At 39.1% G+C, this 19,070-nt stretch overlaps 1 protein-coding gene across 1 annotated transcript in view; it reads right to left on the reverse strand.

The window, feature by feature from the left end:
* notch3 (notch receptor 3) overlaps nt 1-13,469 on the reverse strand; it is a 33,695-nt gene extending 20,226 nt beyond the window's left edge. Inside the window, exons 1-2 of the mRNA XM_046835367.1 lie at nt 13,119-13,469; nt 11,001-11,067 (exon numbers count right to left, since the gene is read on the reverse strand). Of these exons, the coding sequence (XP_046691323.1) occupies nt 11,001-11,067; nt 13,119-13,200 (149 nt within the window). The 5' untranslated portion in view covers nt 13,201-13,469. The remainder of the gene's footprint in view (nt 1-11,000; nt 11,068-13,118) is intronic.
* Between the last annotated feature and the right edge of the window lie 5,601 nt (nt 13,470-19,070).

The raw sequence follows: 19,070 nt of genomic DNA on the forward strand, positions 1-19,070 counted from the left end.
CCTGCCAAGTTTTGACAGTAACTGTCTGCTTTTTTCATTACCACAACTCAGAATGTAGATTAATACTGCTTGAACTGGTTCATGTCAAGACAAACACACATATATACACACACACACACACACACACACACACACACACACACACACACACACACACACACACAGCACACAAACACACAAAACTGCATGCACTGAGACAGATGTAACATATCATTTGTTCTTCTCTGAAATGGACAAACCCACTCTCCAAATTCCCCCAATATTCCCAAGCTGTGTCATTTTGCTCCATTCATGCCAGCTCCAATTCCTCCATCATTCCTCTTACTGCACGTTGCAGCCAAACATGATTTCCATACTCAGACAAAGACAAGTCAGTCAGTTAACAGCAGGATTTACCGAATTTACTCGGAAGACAAGCATGTAACAAAGGCCCAATATACAGCACAAGGCTTTATTTGTTCGATACATACAAGTCAGTCAAAAGACCAAAGAGATCATGCTATAGAAATTAGATGTTGATCAAACTGCTTTGTAAAGAACGTTCAATGTTTCGTTCCTTTCTCTGTCCCATGGCTTTTCATGGTGGTTGTATGGTATCTTGATAGACGGCATAGCGCGACCTGAAACTGTGCAGGCAAGATAACACACAAACGGCTTTTGGGTTTTAAAGGTCGTCTCTGGAGGCTCAGCCAGGTCGCCTAGTGTGCGCAGGGTAACCCTACACTCACCCAGGGAGCCCCCTCTACAGGATGGGCACCCACATCAAATGGGTCATTTGAAGCCGATGACAAGGCCTGTTATGGCTGTTTGTCTCCCGGCTCTCTCTCTTCACTGTAAAGCAAACTCATGGGTTGTGACAACAATGCCCTTTTCCTCTGCTCTCTGTTTTAGGAAGGCGACTTTTTTTTACTCCCAGCTATCTCTATCCTTTATTGCCTCCTTTGTGCCTTGCCGCTCCTCCATTGTGCTTGTCTGATTGGTAGCTGTGACACTCAGAAAGGGTGGACAGTAGCAATGCAGTATCTGGCCTCCAGGGGGCTCTCAACTAGCTAATAAAAAGGTGCCCTAAAGGTGGCAAAATCTTTTTTCCTTTAGCAATGCAATAAATTCAAAGAAAAAAAAACATCAAGACTAGTTATTTTAATTTTAGACCAGGAACGCATCAAAACTGAGGAGTTTTTATTCCAATAACAGGACTAATCCTCCTCTTCCATCACCTTCTCTAAAAACCCCTTCAGCATTGCACTGCCTTCCTTATGAAACCTTTTACATGCTGGGAGGTCAAATGTCAGAGGTCAGCAGTCTGATTGTGATGATAATATTCGCAAGGCCGAGGAGCTAGGGGGTGGGGTGTCTGTTTTAGGCAAGAATGTCTTCAAAATAGGGTTAAGGAGATGGTTGGGCATTGGACTAGTGTCTGCTACATAAGGAATGTCGTGTCATACTTCCTGTAATCCGCCGTCTCCTGCTCTGAAAACAGTCACCCTATCGCCGAATTGCAGATCCCTGTTACCCCAGCAACCTCACAGACGAACGAGCAAGTCTGACCTACCACTAATCAGCCCCTACCCTCGGTCCCCTCAGATATTTGTCATGGCTTGGCGGGGTTTATTTAGAGGCAAATTAACTATGTCTGGAATTTCTGGTGTCACTGGAAAATGAAACCAGAGGCCTCGGCACAAAGGAAAGGGTTGGAGGGATGGGGAAGGGTACTCACACCAGGGTTTCTTTACAAGCATGAAGTCTGACAATCCAAATCTTAAAAATCTGACCAATGGCCATATAGAAAACACTGGAAAAGCCGTGCTGTCCTTATTTAATTAACAATTTTTTCCACAAATAATTTGGAAATCTACTTAGTGTGCAGTATGTGAAGGAATTTCATTTTCAAATTTTTCCAGATGGGGAATGTTTATGAGCAAATTTTAAGCGCTTTTTCCTACAACATTGTGAAATTAAATGAAGCCAGAGGGAAATGCACTTTGGCAGGATTAGATTGGGTATTGAAAAGCATGTCCTGTATTTGTTGAAAATTCTCCAGAGTCTAGGTGTCAGGATGCATCAATACATGCATATGGGCATATTATTATTAGTGTCTGGATTGCGGTCCTTGAAGAATGCCTGTGGATATGAGCTGCATGTGCAGATATTGGTCAGGCAACCAGAAAAAAAAAAGACGACAGGAAAGGATAGGTTATTTGTCCTCACGCGTATTATGGCAGCCAAAACACACATTCTTCTGTCTCGACCTTGGCCATGCCTATCATTTTATTCCTACAACATGGGGCCAGGAGTTAAAAATCTTGTTAGCATACTCTAGCTTAATCTAGAAACTGATGCTGTTCTAAGCATTTCTATCCGCAGCAAGCCCTGGAAGCTTTGTTTATTTACTTCTAAAAGCAAATATGTATCTGCAGTTTTCCAGCAGGTGTGGGGTGTTCTGCACCATTGGGCAGCATGGCAGATTCAAAGTCTTGACCTCTGAGCCCTGAAGAAACGTGTGTGGAACTTGACTACAGACTGGGCAGATACGATAGTTCCGGCATGTCACAACACTCCTGAAGGCTCGCGCCAGCTGCAGCAGAGTGCTTCCCAGCTCTCAGCATCTGTTCACATCTGTCAGCACAGCTCCAGCTGGAGTAAACTATGGCTTACGAGCTAAACAATAACACTCTTATGCCTTTGTAATAAACTTTACACACACTTTCATGCACTCATCTGATTGTCCCATGCATACGAATGCACGGGTACACACCCAGCACGCTACCTGTGATAATATTTGGTCTGTCAATAAAAGTAGGTTGACATCTGATAGTTAGCGGCTATCTCAGAGTGAGTAGAACACAAACCACTTCAGACACTGATGCAAAGGAAAAAAAGAAAGAAAGAAAAAAGCAAACACAACCACAGTAACTCCCATGCGCAGACTATTGCTCAATACACACACTGAAATGAATGCCGGCTAATGTTTATCAAGCTTCTGAGAGCAACAGTGCAGAGTGTAGGATCTTTTTTTTGCTTTCTCACAATGTTTTTTTTCTCTTCGATCAAATTTACTGAAGGAGTTGATCCTAGATAAGCACTCTTAATCAGAGAAATTTGATAAACGCGTGCCAAATGTGGGACTTACAAACCTGGTGTGCTCCTCTGGGTTTGCTGGTGGGAAGACTAAAAAAAAAAAAAGCTGCCTTGAACATAATACTTATTGTGCAGTGAAATGTAAACAATATTTCTTACAACATATAGTGCAAGAATAATCTTCCCATTCCACAAAATAATAATATACTGTACTTGAATGAGAGTTCATTTGTTAACGTCTTCAGAAGTTTTTCCAAGGATGCTGACCAAATGATTTATGTGTGTGAATCTAATTGACTCAACTCCTTATGGGAACTCTATGCGTTTTTTCCTGCTCTGAAGGTCACCAGGGCAGGTAATTGAACACCACTCTCCCCAGCATTCGTCCATACAATCTTAAGGTCATGCCACCGGTAGATGAGACTTGCAAACACGACGGCTCATTCCAAAAATGGAGCTCAATTTGGTCATGGTCCGCCAGTCACTGAGCATGGGAGGATGCCTGTTGGAAAGATTCCAGCACTCCCAAGCATCCCACACTGAGGTAAAGATATTAAGAATACATGCAAGAGGGAAGACATTTCTCATTGTGTAACATGTTCTATATGTATTTGTATGTATTATGAGGGTCATAACTATTAAATTATGAGTTGGAAAGATTCACCCTAATGAAAACCCAAACTAATGAGAAAATCTTTACAAAACTTGGTCTGTTACAATGTCTGGCACATAACACAACCCCCATCCCAAACTCTACAAGTGGGAAGCAGTACAATTCCTTTGTAAAGAGCCCATACTGACACCACACTGCCAACAAGAACCCCCTCCACTCACACCCACACATACACATACCCACCCACCCATCCAACTCCCCCTTTTCTCATAGAGAAACCAAAGTGGGGGTAGGGGAGCATTTTGTGGCCCAAATAAAAGAGCTAAAGTAGTCAGAATCCCATTGTGTGAGGAAGGAGGGAGGGGGGCAGTGACCCAAACAGCCAGGCTTTCAGGCCCGTTCTTATACGGACCAACAGACCTCAGCTGTAGCCTGGCAACAGTAACCCATGGCTGGGGAGAGACAGAGGAGAGGAGAGAGGGGGTGGGGGGGTTTGGGAGACAGGGTTCCATAAGGACAGTTTCAGGACCAAATTTTCTCCCTCGGTATGCAGAGTTGAAATAAATGGCACAGTCAAAATCACTGAACTGAAGCTGAATATGAGTTTCCTCAAAAAAATGTTTGGGTCTAACAGTGGGATTAATGTCTATTGGCTGATATTTCCAACAACAAACTATTAAAATAACATTACCTCTTCCCCAGAACCAGCTACGCATTCTGCTTGCACTCAAATCTAGTCCGGTCTCAAATCTGTTCTTCTCTTCTTGTTGCTTTAAGCTATACTCCCACTCAATTATCTCTGCTTCCAAGATTAGGTTTAGACTGGAAGGGAGTGGTTTTGTTATTTCACGTGATAATGATTCGTGATAGCAGAAGTGACAAAAAAACAAGCACTGAAAGTATAAACAGAAAACAGAATAGTGTGCAGACCTCGGTTCAATCATATGCTATTGTGTTTGTAATCACATTTTGTTCGCGAGGCTAAAAGTAGCTTGGAATTTCTCCCAATGCTAACAAGGCAACCGTGACCACATTGCATGCACCATGGAGTCGAGGTCTTCCAAAACAGTCTTCGATGTGTTTTGCCACAAAACCCCACCCCACCACTCAAAATGGACTAGATCCTTGGGAACTTTCTGAGATGGTCTGGCCTGACAAATAATCCCACAAACCAGGGGAAAGATCTCTTTTAATATGGGAACTCTGTAAAACCATTCAATGAATCATTTATTTCTCAGCCACAAAATTTCATTTTTGTGTTACTCAACAAGATTATTTAGAAGATTTATTCAGCATTACCTATTCTTTCCTGTTTCCCAGCATTCACACAATTACACAAACAACGCTGAAAAAAGTCAGCAAAAAGAAATGTTTTGCAATGAAAATGATGGAGGCAACTTTGCGCAAGAAAGTCAAAAACTCCTTTATATCAGTACCCCAAGTAATTTTAATGACAGGAAAATCCTACAAATTGATGCCTTGCAAACAACTTGCATCATCTTATATATATATATATATATATATATATATATATATATATATATATATATATATATATATATATATATATAGTCTGGGTTTTGGGCAATTACTCCTTTTTGAGCAGACATGTTTAATAAAACTAAAACCTTTCAGTCTCACACTGCTGGTATTTCTTTCCTCACATCCTACAGAGTATTTTTTCCAAATCAGAAAAATGTAAAATAACCCACAAGTACCAGTTTCACCGATTCAGAACAGGCACTTATTACAAATACGGTGATGTTAAAACATAGAATTATCAAGTCTCATTTAAAAAAAGCAGAGGCAGTCCTTCTCTCATCTTATTCACCATCAAATACAAACAGCCACATTGTAAAACCTGACCACAATCCACCTGTTTTGCCAACTCTCACACTAAAAGCATCTGATTTGTCTAGAAGTCATTATTATACTGGTTTTATCACTGAATAAGTAGCACTTGGTTACTGAGAAAAGCACATGCTTTCCATTTGTGCCAGTACAATATCATATCGGGACTGTATGAAACCTTAATTAAACAAGACAGGGAGTAAGTGAAATAGATAGGCCACTTCCTGTTCTTGAGACTGAAAACTAAGACAGCCTTCTTACAGCTTTTTCTATGACTTGTTTACCCATATGATCTTGAAGTACTTCCAATTTACTAGTTTCTCCAACTTACATCGGATCAGTTGATTCAATCTTTTCATTAGATGCATGAAATCTAATATTTGTATAAGCCTACATGGCTATGTCAAATCATACTAGAAACGATTGCTCAAAGCATTTCACTGGACAGTAGGAAAGAAGGAATCTTATTAAAAATTCCTCTCTAATCCCTCAAAAAGAAAGCAGGAAAAAGCTGCATCACGAACAGTATCTTAATGAGCGATGGACAATGAATACTGTATTGATGTTCCAATTTACATGTAGTTTAATCTCGAAATTCAATAAAAGAAAAAAACACATTAGAAGCTATTATGGGTTCAAAGCAAACACAGAAGATGTTTTGAGGCAACAAGCAGTGTTTATTGAATGCCTCGGGCCACATCCATCTGTTCTTAAGACACAGAAATTCCACGGATCATCAAACCAATCCCCAATTTATAGACTCACTTTACTACGAAGGTCAGGGTACTGCCATGAACAACACATAGTATTCACTCTCAAACTGAGGAACATAGAGACACGAGAATCCGCTTGTCTCCGCCTTGTGGGTTTGCTGCCGACATTCTTTTATCTACAACCCACGGTTCTTAGAGACTTAGCAAGCGAGTGTCCAAGCCGTCATCCGTCTGGTAAGACGAGCTTCCACATCTCTTCACTGTGTCTGTTTGTGTGTGTGCGTAGAGGCCCTCCACCTCCGGTCCTTCATGAGCCTGTCTGTCTCGGCATGGGGCAGCAGGCCACTCAAAGGCAGCACCTGGCCCTCCACTCTTCTTTTGTAAAGGACTGACTTCAGTGGATTACCATCACAACATCCACCAGCTGTCCCCTGCATCCCGGCTCAGCCCCTAGACACCCCCTATTCCTCCAGCTGGAGCCTCTCTGAATGACACCCTCACAATCTGCCTAATTATCTCGCTGCTTCAGCTGGGACTTTATCCCACAGTTGAGCACCGCTTGCTTGCAAGCACTCCACACAGGGGTGGGATAAGATCAGGGGGCTACTGCAACAACCACTCCAATGGAACTTCCTGACTCTTCACCTAGACTCACATTCCTAGACTCAGCCCCAACAAGTGCTAGGTCACTCTTTATAATTCCGATCCTGGCAAAAGAAGGAGCATAGACCGAGTTTAAAATCTTAGGCCGAAACGCCAGCCGAGTCCAACATTTCATTGTGGCGTCAAATTGGACTAAACAAGGAGGAATCATTCGATGTGGTGTTTGCCCACAAAGAATGTTAACTCCAAGAGTAACCCTCCACCCATATGACTGTGGACCATTGTGAGCAGGCACTCGTGGGAGCGAGTTACTCAGGGATTACTTCTGTAATCTGTCAAGGGCTACACTGGACTCTAAAACTCGAGGGGCAGAGCACCATGAAGTGAAAGAGGGAACCAATAAGTGAAAGAAGAGTGAAATTTCATAACCTCGAAACTGCAGTCATGACAGCTTAGTCTCCGGTGATATACCAATAAAGCCGCCAAGTACCACGATAACTAGGGCAGCCACAATAGCTGTACATGGACAAGATTTACATAATATTAGTCATCTGAGACGGTATAGAATAAAAGAAGGTAAACATAAACTACAACTAAACAACCTGATAAAGATCACACTTAGCAATTTGCCTTAGCAATAAGAATTTGGGTTAATTACAATTCGATTTGCTCTAGTAGATCCCAGAAATTAAATAATTTTTCCCTGTTTTTTTCCAGCATTCTCATTCGCCCTTTTGTTTTCCTGCATTCCCCCACCTGCGGTGCCGGGTTACAGGTAGGTATCTAAAAGAATAAATGGTCCTTTTCTGCTGTTTTGGATCTCTGGTTACTCTGTGTTCCCTGGAGAAAGGAGCAGGAGGTGTGGTGGAATGAGTTTGATGGTCTCTGAGCCAGTCAGACCACTCTCCTGATTCAAGCCTCTCTGTGTAGTTGTGTTACAAATCTGTGTAGTATGACATTTACTGCTCCCTTTTCTATTGGAAGCTTTTACATGCACCTTTCTAAGGGTACAAAAATACATCACAGAACAAGCGCTTTCAATTTGGAGTTTGATTACCTACATACCCGGTTATGACACACCAAGTGTGTCTCTGTGTTCAAGTATGCATGAAACGGGTCAAAGGAGGTTCATAAACCCTGTTAAATATTCACCTACACGTTTTAATAACACTCAACCTGATGTGGGATACGTAATGATTTAAAGACAAGAGTGTCTTAAAGGGGCCACACCATTCACGGCTAAATGTTTTACTTTACTGGAGAGCCGAAAACACAAAAGAACGCCGCTCACCCTTTTATTTACCTGACTTCCTCTTAGATGCCCCATTGGTAAGAATTCAAATAATACGACATAATAGCAATACACCATGTGGTTTCCTCTTCAGATTAGGTTCTGCACTAGTGAAATAGAAACCGCAGTAACAGGACTACGAACAAAAAAAAAAACAGCTCTGTGCTTGTTTTTAAATTCCAAATCACCTGGATAAAAAACACCTGGTCAAGATGATTAAATGTAATGATAGAAATGCTCAGTCACCTGACCCTTGAGTGTGTCTGCATAACATTACAGGGTTTGACCTGAACTGAGAGCTCATTCTTCATGAGCTGGTCAGTAACCAGGTAATAATAGTGCGCCTGAGGATACAACATTCACCAGGAACAAAAGACTGAACTTAGAAGGAAAGGAAAAAAAAAAACGCCTTGAGGGACAGAAAACAAAGACAAAAGCGAATGGGTTACGGATAAAGTATACTCTAAAAGTCTGTCAGTTTAAACATTAGACTAGAATGCTTTAAAAATGTAGGGCTCTTAAATAATGGCGTTTTTAAGTAAACCGACTGTTATTATATGATGACGGATGATTTGCGATTACAAAATGCTTATTGAACCAAAGCATGCGTGTTTTTAAAGAGTAAAGGAAATTGTTCTAGCACCACATATTTTGTTTCAAATCGAATAGTAGGCACGAATTACAGAGTTTTAAAAGCAGATATTAAAGAAATTTATTATGCCAAATATCCGCATTATCCTATTTCATTTGTTTCCACAGCTTGCGGATTCTTTATACAGTGCGCTGAAAGTCAATTTAGAGGCTTTGGTTTGAACAGCTATTTAGCTGCTATTGCCTGGTGTTATACCCAACCACACAGAACATTTTCATGAGTGTTGGAGGGAAAAACTGGAATCATGAATGAAAACTAGGGTTTGCACACATCACTTTAAATCATGCACGAAAGCTAAAACAACTGCCCCAGGCATTCATGTGATAACAATCACTTTGCATTAGCATACAGAGTGAAGACAAAAGCTGTGGGAAGCAGTGGAAATGGATGACCCCGAAAAGTCTGAAACATTGCAATGCAGCAGCGCACTGGGTTTTAGCTTTCTTTTGCTAAATCCAGCCACTTGAAAGAACCGAAATCTTGTGGACAGGTGCAAGTGGCCCATGTGTCATTAAGCAGACATGAGAAAACTCAAACAACATTGTTGTTCTTTGCGCCTGGCAACCCATTCAGCTTCTCAGACCTAACACCTCAAAGCCACACAGCATGTTCGCTAAAAAACAACAGAGAACGAAGGCCTGTGCCAAAAACAAAACAAAAAAATCTGAAACGCGACAAAAAAGAAAGATGATAACCGTTGCCTTGAGATTGGCAACATTCCAACCCTCTATCCAACCCAGCTGCGAGTGTATCCAACAGCCTCATACACAATCTGACATTTATGACCAAAGCTAAATCACAACAGCAACATTCATTCTCCACAGTTAACCTGTACCCATGAAACGGCTGATGTCGTTAGCACCTACTCCTTTTCTTTTCAAAACACCCAGTTAGTCAAGGTGAAGGGGTTAGCGCCTGTGAAGCTAACTGTTAACTGTGATATAGGCTTTGTGCTCATTCTCCTGTAACTGAACAACTGAAGAAAGTTTTTATGTTTGAAAACCTTGAAACCTTGCAGCTTCATAAAATGACATCCATTTGCTTTAGCCAAGAAACACTTCTTGGTTTCATACTTCTGTGAGTTTTGAAAGTTTACTTTCAACCTTGAACATTTTTCTCAAAGGTGGTTAAGAGATTTTACATTACCACCAGACAAACTAAAAAAATATAGAGAAAAGTGCCAAACTGAATCTACGTGCTGCTAGTGATATAAGAATTATAAGAACTGATGTTCCAAAGAAATGCTGACTTGCCATAACCTTAATGTGAAAATGTATTCCAAAATATTCTTCACATCGCTGCCATACAAAAAAACATTTTGTTTCCCTAAAGAACCATTTAGTGGATACTTAATACTTTTGGTTGGTGCAGAAAAGTACACTTAAACCTTTATGGTCTGGAATGATCATTCAGTTATTTGAAGCACCAAGCCAAATGGTTCTTTGTCTGGTGCAATGCTAGCAGCCTAAAACACTTCTTCTTATACCCTGTTATGAAAAAAACAACCAATTATAGGGATTTATCAACAACCAAACAACCCTCACAATGTTCTAACCTGAACCTGAAGTGATAAATAAACTATAAAGCTGGAATTTCATACTGCTATTATAAAAAAATTGCCACATTTTGCCTAAATATCTTTTTAAAGTTTCTTTAACCATGTTGTCATAAATGGGTAAATGTACAAAATAATAAACCAAAGAAAACAGATTTGCTACACAGATTATTTACATTTAGCGTTTATGAGAAGAGATTTTAGGCAGTAAAAGTTCCAGTACAAATGTATTTATTTATTTATTTTTTGCCAAAAGTGAAAAGTGGACAGTGAACAAGTGTAGGATTACATTTTAAAAGGCTGAGACTAATTTAAGTTAAATAATATGGCCGACTTAGAAAATGAACACAGTTCGGGGTCTTTGGTCTGTTAATGCTTTTGACTAGAAAAATTGTATCTGTATGAAGCATCAAGTTTGGTGTATATGCAAATAAACATGCAGTAGTCAGCCATTTCTCTGGCGTTATCAAGAGATAGCTCATTAACAGGTGTGATGACTAAGTTGTGTATTTTCTGCTTCCTCCTCTACATCACTAATGTATGTATGTATGTGTGTGTTTGTGTATATATATATATATATATATATATATATATATATATATATATATATATATATATATATCAATCAAACACAAATAACTTACATGCATCTCGAGTCAATGCACATTCCTCCATTTTCACATGGTCTGTGTGTGTCCACGCAGCGCAGTCCTGTGAAAAGAAAGAAAACACACAAGCCGTATTTACACACCTACAATACACGCTCATGACAATAGTACTACTTTGTGTTGTTCTTGTTCACTCTTTTCTTCTTTGATTTGGCACCTATGCTCTCTCTCCCACAGTTGTTTCTTGTGTGTAAATGGGCACAGGCAAACAAGATAACCATTCGAATTCTTTTCCAAAGACTTAAAATGTGATTAAAAACTTTAATGCTTCAAGACAGACAGAGTTCAGGATTTGACACAAGGGTTTTCGAGCTGTTTGTCATCACATAAAATGATGCATAATTGACTCAAGTCTCTGAAGTTGTAAATGTGGATTTGACATTTTTTTTTTTTTTTGATCTGGTTTAAAATGGAATTTAACAATGTCACTTTAAGACAAATATTAGTCATAGTTCCTAGTTATGGGATTGGACACTTTTATGGGATTAGACACTTTTATAGAGCAGAGAGATCAGCTTTCATTCTGCCCCAAATACACAAAATATCATTGTGTAGCAGTTATCATGACCTTGTGCTACTGTTTCCTGGTTGGATCTTTAAAGCTTGAGGCTTTTTAAAGCATTTTCATCAAATTGCACTAAATTTCCCCTCCCCATCCCCCATTGCACCGCAATACAAAGTTCAGTTCTTAATGGCTCTTTGTTCATAAAACACACGGGGGGGGCACAATTACAGATCTGCCACCAAGATTCTAATCCGAACCCCACAGCCACCTATACACACATATTTTAGCGCAAACTATCCAATTCAGGTCACACGCTTGCTTCCAAGCCACATTGAAAATCCCACGTGTGGAAATTTATCGCGGAGGTGAGTCACGAGCCGTGACCGGTGTGTTGCCAGATCACCAGGCTTACAAATCCAATCGTGCGTATTTTGCATGCAAGAAACGTTCAGACCTACAAAAAATCATCACAACAAACCGATTACACGTGTAACACTTTTCTTTCTTTATTTGTCACCTGGTGATATTTAAAAAGCTCTAAAAACGCGTGCAATCTGGCAACCCAAGTGTAGAACATGCCGATTTCACCTCCAGGCGCTTCAATTCAGGATGGTGCAATGGTTTCTCACGGTCTTCCTGGCAATCACTCACTCATTTAAAACCGGGCAATTTAAGCAGATGTTCGTGCACATCAGCATTAAAACTTGCACATGATAATGATAATAAAATAAAAATCATTCGCAACAAATTCCTATTATATGCCCTTTATACAACATACATAATTATTATATATACAGTATGCACAGTTTTACAATATATAAACGCGTGCAACACCATAATACGAATGCAAAGTACGTGTTGTATTTTGTAGGATGTTATTGGAATAATTTGCAAAATGCAAGCTCGAGCGCTTTTGACTTGTCGCACCTCCAGTCGCTCGAGACTCCTCCAATCGAGCGCGTGCGCGTGCCCTAGGATGCTCTTACCAAACAAAAAACCACTAGAATAGACCACTAAACCACGCACAGACCACTAAATATAGTTATTACTCAATTGCAAAAGTCGAGATCACGTTTACGACATGCATCTCTTGATACTGAATAGCACGCATGCAAACTGATGGACCTGAAGCACACGGACAGGGTTCGTAAAACTGACTTTAAAATGCATTCAGAATATAGTCCTCGTTAAAAAAAAATCTTAAAACAAAACAAACAAACAAACAAACAAAAAACATACAGTACTAAAAGTTTGTTTGAACAAAAAGGAAGCGCGAGCGCGTCTCGTCTTCCATCATTTGCACAGCACGCGCAGGTTGTCCGCAACTTTCTTTCTTTTAGTATCTCTTTCTTTCCTTTTTGTACATTCTGTACATTTTATTTATAACATTGTTACTATGTTTCTCTCTACTTTCCTGTTCTTTCCTCCACGTTCTCATCATCTGATCCTATTTATATTTCTTTTCTTCGTGCCGACATTTCTTTCTTTCTTTCTTTCTTTCTTTCTTTCTTTCTTTCTTTCTTTCTTTCTTTCTTTCAATAGTATGATAATAAATAGAGAAAATGAAAAGAACAGCAGAGGAAACTCACCTTCACCGATCTGCACAAGTCCCAAAACTGACAGCACTAACCAAAATCTGTAATCCCTCATATCTGTGGACATCTTATCCATCTCCTGCGTTCAAAACGTCAGCAATAATACATCCTTTAAAAAAACGAGAAAAAGACTGAAGTTCCCAGGGTTCACTTTGAGAAAAAGAAGCCTCATAGAGTGGGTTGGTTTTTTCTTTTCAATATAATTTCTTTCTTTAAAAAAAAAAGAATAAATAATGGTGAAAAAAAAGCGTCTCTCGGCGTTAGTCCACTGGTGTATTTCCTCAGAGCAGCTCAGCAACACCGCGGCGCCTCTGTGGCTCTGATCACCTCCACTCACTTTTGGGGAAAGTTTCTCCAAGTCCTTCCCTCCCGCACTGAGAGATCACTCCGCCCCTTCTCCAGCCTCAGTGAAATGAAGACCGCAGTGAGAGAAAGCAGATCCCTCCGCCCACTGCAGAGAAGTGAACAGCGCTTCATGTCTTCTTCTTCTTCTTTTTTACAACCTTAAAAGTTACTTACTACTAAGTATACATTGTATTAATCAAATTAAACAAATATACAATTTCGTTTTTGTTTATTATGTAAACATTATTATAGCATAAGCTTTGTTTTCACTCTATAGGCCAAATTTGAATTCTTATTTCCTAGAAAGCATTAAAAATCATCACACATTTAACTTGTATTCAGCTTCCGGTTCATTTCTTTAACCCTGCAACAAACTAATAATAAAAAAAGTTTGTTAGCTTTTAATCAATTACATTTAAAATAATGTAAATATTAACCACGCCCACAAATATAAGCGCCGCCCCTGAACATATTACATTCTAAAAGCAATGTTCTGTTCTGCAATTATTTTTGCTTTTCATTTACTGATTTTCCTTCCTTTTCCTTCCTTCCTTCCTTCCTTCCTTCCTTCCTTCCTTCCTTCCTTCCTTTTACTTTCCTTTTTGCTTTCCATTGTTCCTATATTTTTAGTTTCTCCTTCCTTTCTTCTTTCTTTTCTGCCTGCCTTCCTTCATTCCACCCTTTTGTTCATCCGTTTTTTTCCTTTCCCCACTTTCTTCCATCCTATTTGTCTTCCTTCCTTCCTTCCTTCCTTCCTTCCTTCCTTCCTTCCTTTTTGACGTTTTTTATTTTTCAAATTATCTCGTTAAAATTTCACACTTTCGTTTTCAGTTCCTCTTTCCTATATGTTTTTTTTCATTTTCTTAAAAAATGTCTCATTCATTTTTATTCTTTTTTTCCCTTAATTTCCTTCATCCCATCATTTTGTTCAAATTGTTCTCATTATTTTTACCTCATCCTTCTTTAAATCTATTATATAAAAAAACAATTATGCAACTGAAAAAAAGAAAAAGTTGTTATAAATTATTATTATTTTTTTTGCTTGTATGTTCTTGTGTATATTTAAATTAGTTTAAACTTTCACTCAGTTGAAAGCTCTCACAGCTGAGATTTGGACACGCTACTATCACTTTGACTTTTCATTTAACATTTTTAGTTCTTTTTCCACACATTTTTTTATTTGGAAATGCTTCATGGCAAAGGGATTGAGCAAAGCATTACCACATGAAACATCCCAGTTTTATGAGAGAAGTTATGTGTTCAGGTTCCCCAATCCAGGAAATATAAAACCTTTCTGAGCCCTTCTGACAGTATTATTATTTAAATAACTTGTTTTCTGTAAGTTCAGGGCAAAATACAACATCCTGACAAACCAAAACAGATGTCCCTTCATTTAATTGCAAGTCCAAAACTTTTCTGGTTGTAAAAGTTGGTAATGCATAGTAATTCAGCAAACACCGCTTAGTAACTCTTAAACTGAGAGCCTGCGTTGTTTTGATTTGACCTCTGAGCTCCAAGAAGACCAGCCGTGCCAAGAAGTACACCCTGTATTTGTACTTTCAAGACAAGTTCATTATCTTTTCATTTCTTTTGGAAACAGGCCATTACTTTGCTATTGCTAAGCGATACAAAAAAAAAAATAAAAAGCTTATCATCAAACATGTATAATTTATTTTACTCAACTGACGTGAGTCAGGGACCAGTGGATGTTCTAGATTTTTTTTTTTTTATTATTATATAGTACATATCCACGTATTCACATATACATCCATCAATCCATCGATCAATCCATCGATTGATCCATCCATCCATCCATCCATCCATCCATCCATCCATCCATCCATCCACTATTATTTATAATGCTTGTAATTTACATTTACATTTACATTTGCTGCATTTAGCAGATGCCCTTATCCAGAGTGACGTACAAAAGTGCTTTGAGTTTCTAGTAATGAATAAATCTACACTGGTACGCCAGATTACAAACTTAATATAAATATAACTCTTGAATTCTACAAAGCAAACTTCGAAAGTGCTAATTTAAGTGTTGTCCCACACAGTCACAGGTCATTGCAGAGCCTGGAGCGTACCACAACACAGGAGGCCCACAGTGGACAGGGTGCCAACCCATTGCAGGAAACCTGAAGGAAGCCCTCAAACTCTCTAAAACACATGGAGAACATGCAAATTCTTGACATATTTGCATGTTCGACATATTTCTAAACTTGACATATTTATGAACTGAGCTGCTTTTGATAATCAAGGTTTGGATTGAATCCATTTAATTCAAGTGACCAGACAAATAGATGAATAATGATAAGAAATCAATAATAATTATATTAACTTTAAATTGATCAGAACAAAAACCTTATATGCTCTTTGCACCTTTTTTCTTCTGGTGTTTCCTTTTCAGAGTCTTTCCTTCCTTTCCTTCCTTCCCTCCTTTACCATTTTCTCTCCATCTTAAGCTTCATTTGGATACTTTTTTTATTAATTTTCACTGCCTTTTCCATTGTTCGCTTTGACACATTAATCACATTTTTTTCCATTTCTTTGGAAACATGCCATTAATAGACTACTGAAATGACCAATAATAATAAAAATCCTCTGACATTTCATCGTCAAGGATGCGTGATACTTACTTACTAGTGAAACATTTTGAAATTAGGGACATCACCCAGCCTACAGACCCCTGGGTTGTGCTTCACAAACCCTAACACAACCTTTAAAACAAATATGAAGCCATGAACACTGTTAACACAAAGACAAAACGTTGTGGGTTTTAAAACTCAGCACATTTCCCAGACATAAATTACATATACTGCATATAATTGCTCCAGCAGGTGGCGCTATTAAAAATTATGCTTTTTTTATGACTGCAGAAAAAAACCTGCTGTACCTGATGCACTGTAGACTGGGTAAGATACAAACCACAGGTTTGGTCATGTAAGGTGCTTTATACTTGTCACTTATACATTACACCACAAATTCTTTCTTCATATATCCCAGCAATGTTGGATGCTGGGGTCAGACATGATACAGCACCCCAGGAGCACAGAGGCTTAAGGACCTTGCTCTAGGGCCCCAAGCTTGAGTCCCCAACCTTCTGATCTGTAACCCAGAACCTTAACTAATGAGCCACCATCATGTACATGTTTGCCAGTTAGCAAAAGTCAACATGAAACATACAAACAAATCGAATTACTTTGTTACTGTGTAATATTCTATTGTGCTCGTGTTGTGGTCCATGTTGTGTATCAGCAGATGAACGGCAATGCCCGTGGGTCGGAAGTGAGCGCAGACGACGGTTCGGCAAGCAGCAGGGCCTCTGTACATCCTGCCCCGCTGTACTTTTTCACCGCCACGTATAGAGCCTCGGTTGTTCCGTGGCACCGAGCAGAGCCGCTTGCTTCCAGAGACAATGCCAAGCATTTGAATAAGAAAGGGCCTGCTGCATTATGACACAGTTTCTCTCTGCAGGAGGTGCAGGAGGAGAAAAGGGGGAGCGCAGAAACATTCAGAGCTTTGCCCTGACCCCCTACTCACCGCCGTCCCGAGCCGTCCTTGAATAAATTAATGGCGAGCAAGTGTGGTTTAAGTGAAGTGAACTTCGTTATGGAGAGTGTTTTGGGGCTCGGCTGAAAAGAAAGCTTGCACTCACTCACCAGGCACCTGGAACATTTTGGCTCTTGAGTGTGTTATTGTTTACTACACAAGGTTTCTACGCGTCTTTAGTTTTCACACACTTTATAAAGCCACTGCCATATTTATGACAGCTAGCATCCTTCATGGCAGGCTTGTTTTTTTTTTTATAACATACTCGCTTTTATTCTTGTCTTTTGCATTTAGTGGAGAAATGAAAATCCTCATCAGACCGGGTTTGTTTCTTTATGGCTTTGTGGCATTGAATCGTCAAGTGCGTCAGATAGAAATGCCGTAATTTAATGCATTCATGCAGAGAAATTCTCACACTTGTGATTATAATTTGAGATTTGTGCATTCCACGATGCATTCCAGTAAAAAAGATTCAGTTGTATTCTGGTACACAATAAAACCATTCTAATGATTTCAACATTTTCCTGTTTAAACAAACAAACCTACTTTCCTTCTTTTCTTTCTGTCTTTTCCTTTCTTCCTTTCTTCCATTTTACTTCCATTTTCTTTGCCCTTTTATTTTCCACTTTCATTTTCTTCCTTCCCTTCCTCATTTTACTTCCATTTTCTCCTCTTTTCTTCTTCCTTCCTTGCCTTCTTCCTTCCTTCCTTCCTTCCTTCCTTCCTTCCTTCCTTCCTTCCTTCCTTCCTTCCTTCCTTCTTGCTTACGTTTTCCTTCCCTTTATGTCTCTCACACTTTCTTCCTGTTCTTTCTGTATGATCATTTTCTTCATCTCACCATATCTCCTCCTCCTTCCTTAATTTCTTCCTTTCTTTTCTTTCCCTGTCCTTTATCTTTTCACTTCCCAACTCCATCTTTTTTCTTTTCTTTCTTTCTTTCTTTCTTTCTTTCTTTCTTTCTTTCTTTCTTTCTTTCTTTCTTTCTTTCTTTCTTTCTTCTTCCTTCCTTCCTTCATTCCTTCCTTCCTTCCTTCATTCCTTCCTTCAAGTAACTTCTTTCTCCCTATAGATCCGACATCTTTCCTTATTTCATTTCTTTCTTTTCTTGTTTCATTTCTCTTTCTCTCTCTCTCTCTCTCTCTCTCTCTCTCTCTCTAGCTTTTTGTTCCTACATTTCTAGGAAAGACCACAGTTACACAACACTGTTGTATTACACTAAAATATTTACACAGGAAGTGCAATAGAAAAGAAGAAGTGATGTATGGGTTATGAGCGATCATGTAAAATACAACAGATATCTAAATTGTTGTGATTTTGAAAGCCAGAAAGCTCCGGTTGTTTTGACATTTTGTTGAATTGTAAAGCAGTGATCGAGATCATTATGGTTTTGTGGTTTTCATGTAGAATATAATCTGACGTTGACAATAATAATGTTGTCTGTTTAAACATGCACTTAGTGTTTCAGCTCAGACCCCAGTAGCACACAAACACCGCAATTTACTAACTGCTCTAAACACAGGAAACTAAACTCAACAATCCACTGAATCAACGTATATCCTTTTTTCTTTTATTCTGTCCATCACATTTTTACTTTCCTCCATTAAACAATTCTGTTCTTCTCCTTCCTTCACTTTCTTTGTTTTATTTTAATTTCTTCAATCTTTTCTATTCTGTTCCTTTCCTCTGTCCTTCCTTTCTTCCTTCCTTCTTTTCTCCAGTGTTAATACTGTCTTTCATTCAGATTTGTCCTGTCTCTTTACCATCCATCCATCCATCCATCCATCCATCCGTCCATCCATCCATCCATCCTCCATGGTTACTTCTCTACCCCTTTTTGACCTGCCTTCCTTGTTCATTCCGTCTATTCCTTTTTGGCTTCAACCATTCCTTGTAATGATTTCTTTTCTTTCTTTCTTTCTTTCTTTCTTTCTTTCTTTCTTTCTTGCTTTCTTGCTTTCTTGCTTCTCCTTCATCCCACTGTTATTACTTTTTCCTTTCCTTTCTCCTCCCATATTTTCTTTATCAATCTTCCCACTGCATCTCTCT

Source organism: Silurus meridionalis, chromosome 22 (assembly GCF_014805685.1).
Source record: "Silurus meridionalis isolate SWU-2019-XX chromosome 22, ASM1480568v1, whole genome shotgun sequence".
Taxonomy (NCBI): Eukaryota; Metazoa; Chordata; class Actinopteri; order Siluriformes; family Siluridae; genus Silurus; species Silurus meridionalis.